This window comes from Colobus angolensis, unplaced genomic scaffold (genome assembly GCF_000951035.1).
Source record: "Colobus angolensis palliatus isolate OR3802 unplaced genomic scaffold, Cang.pa_1.0 Scaffold277, whole genome shotgun sequence".
Classification (NCBI taxonomy): domain Eukaryota; kingdom Metazoa; phylum Chordata; class Mammalia; order Primates; family Cercopithecidae; genus Colobus; species Colobus angolensis.
In genome coordinates, this window is record NW_012116010.1 from 2,078,166 (window position 1) to 2,080,514 (window position 2,349).

Sequence of the window (2,349 nt, forward strand, 5' to 3'; positions counted from 1 at the left end):
GAGGGAGAGAGAGAAGAGGGAGGAAGAGAGAGCGAGGGAGAGAGAGAAGAGGGAGGAAGAGAGAGAGCGAGGGAGAGAAGAGGGAGGAAGAGAGAGAGCGAGGGAGAGAAGAGGGAGGAAGAGAAAGAGCGAGGGAGAGAGAGAGAGAAGAGGGAGGAAGAGAAAGAGCGAGGGAGAGAGAGAGAGAAGAGGGAGGAAGAGAGAGAACAAGGGAGCGACGGTTCAAGAGCAGAACACCTGTTGCAGGTGGTCACAGGTGGATTTCTGAGACCTGAAGGTTTTCAGAGCCCACCAGGGAGGAGCTCCAGCTTAAGCCTCGAAGTCCCCTTTACGTGAGTTGTCCTGACACAAATTGCTGGGAAAGTGAACGGAGAGAAAAGACGGGGCGGGTGGCCAGAGACCCTCGGGATCGAGGAGTTAGCCCAGGACGGGCTGCACCTGCCCACTGCGTCCTGGGTTGGAAGAGGGCCTCTGTCCGTAACACCTGTCCTGGGTTTCAGCACCAAATATAAGAGTTTAAGAAGGAGGAAAGAAGTACAAACAGTGAGGCCGCGCGCAGTGGCTCATGCCTGTTATCCCAGCACTTTGGGAGGCCAAGGCGGGTGGATCACCTGAGGTCCGGAGTTCGAGACCAGCCTGGCCAATATGGTGAAACCCCATCTCTACTAAAAATACAAAAATTAGCCAGGTGTGGCGGTGCGCACCTGTCATCCCAGCTACTGGGGAGGCTGAGGCAGGAGAATCGCTTGGACCCGGGAGGCGGAGGTTGCAGCGAGCCGAGATGGCACCACTGCCCTCCAGCCTGGGCGACAGAGTGAGACTCTATCAAAAAAAAAAAAAAAAGTGGGTTCAACAAAGCGTTTTGGGATAGGGGGCTTATCGCAGGCCCGGAATGTTTCTGTGTGAGGGGAACGTGATGGCAGGGTTGGAGTGTCTCTGCTCGGAGGGGAGGGTTATCGCGGGGATGCCGTGTTTCTGGTCACAAGGGGGCTTATCCCAGGAGTGGGACGTTTCTGGTCACGCCGACATTAGGCATTAGACTGATGTTTGGGGGCGGGATTTAGGCGGTTTTTAATCAAGGGGACTTAAATGGCAGTGTGTGTCCAAGATGGGGGTGTGTGTCCAAGGTGGCAATGTCTGACCAAGATGCGGGTGTGTGTCCAAGATGGCGCTGTGTGTCCAAGATAGGGGTGTCCACAATGGCAATGTGTGCCCACGATGGCAGTGTGTGTCCACGATGGGGGTGTCTGTCCAAGATGGGGGTGTGTGTCCAAGATGACGATGCTTCTCTGTCAGAGGGGAGATGCGGAGTTCCCTGAGCCCTGGCAGGTTGTGGCAGCCAGGGGCACCCCCACTGGGGGCATTTACCACCATCATTCCTGACCCCACAGTCTCTGCAGGGATCACTGCCTCTTAGGCCAGGCCTCCCCGGGGACGGTGTTGTCTCTGCCTGGGTACCAGGGATTGACTTAGAGCCATCATTGCTCCCTTTCCCGCAGCCATCATTGCTGGCGTTTTTCCTGAATTTCCTGTGGGCAGGACGGTTTTACCCCAACCGTCAGGGCTCCGGGAACCCTCTGCCACCATTGACTCGTGCGTTCAGGGCCTGAGTCAATCGTTCCCTCCTGGCCCCTTCGTTCCTGGCTTCTTCCTTTGCCAGTCTCTTCCGTCGAGAGCCAGGAAGGCCCCTGGTCAGTCCCTGAAGGCCCCCGGTCAGTCCCCAGCCCACTAACCACACTCAGGGAAAGCCCTGGTGAGTTTCCGACTCCCCAGCCACACTCAGGGAAGGCTCGGTGCGTGGAGGAGAGGGTCGGGGCGTGCAGCAGACATCTCCTGCCAATCTTGCACGTTCCGTTCCGTTTTCTTAGGGTCTTTCGTTGACCCTCCTAACCCCTTTTTCTTCTGTTGTAGGGTCTCAGGTTTGAGGTGGTGCCCTCCAAGTTTAAAGAGAAGCTGGACAAAGCCTCCTTCGCCACGCCGTACGGGTACGCCATGGAGACCGCCAAGCAGAAGGCCCTGGAGGTGGCCAGCCGGATGCACCAGGCAAGGGGCCCCTGCCCTTCTGTCCCCATGAAAATTCCTTTGCTCTGACGACAGGATTTGCAGGTGTGAAATATCCATGATACAAATAAGTGTCATTCACAAGATGCAGTTGGTGCCACAGCTCAGCTATTACTATGTTACAACGTAATGCTCTATTGCAAATAACCTAATAGTATCATTTATGACATAGAATTAATGTAGCTTATCTATTACTACATGTTATAATGATCTCTTGCAGTTGATATCATTGTATCATTCGTGATATTGAATTAATGTAGATTATTACTATGTGTTATATTCTCTTGC

The 2,349-nt window shown here is 54.4% G+C and overlaps 1 protein-coding gene across 1 annotated transcript in view; it reads left to right on the plus strand.

Annotated features, from left to right (window-relative positions):
- The window catches only part of ASMTL (acetylserotonin O-methyltransferase-like), a gene marked incomplete at its 3' end in the record, with an annotated part of 21,481 nt that overhangs the window by 12,016 nt on the left and 7,116 nt on the right, over positions 1 to 2,349 (plus strand). The window contains exon 2 of the mRNA XM_011948263.1: positions 1,912 to 2,043. Within this exon, the coding sequence (XP_011803653.1) occupies positions 1,912 to 2,043 (132 nt within the window). The remainder of the gene's footprint in view (positions 1 to 1,911; positions 2,044 to 2,349) is intronic.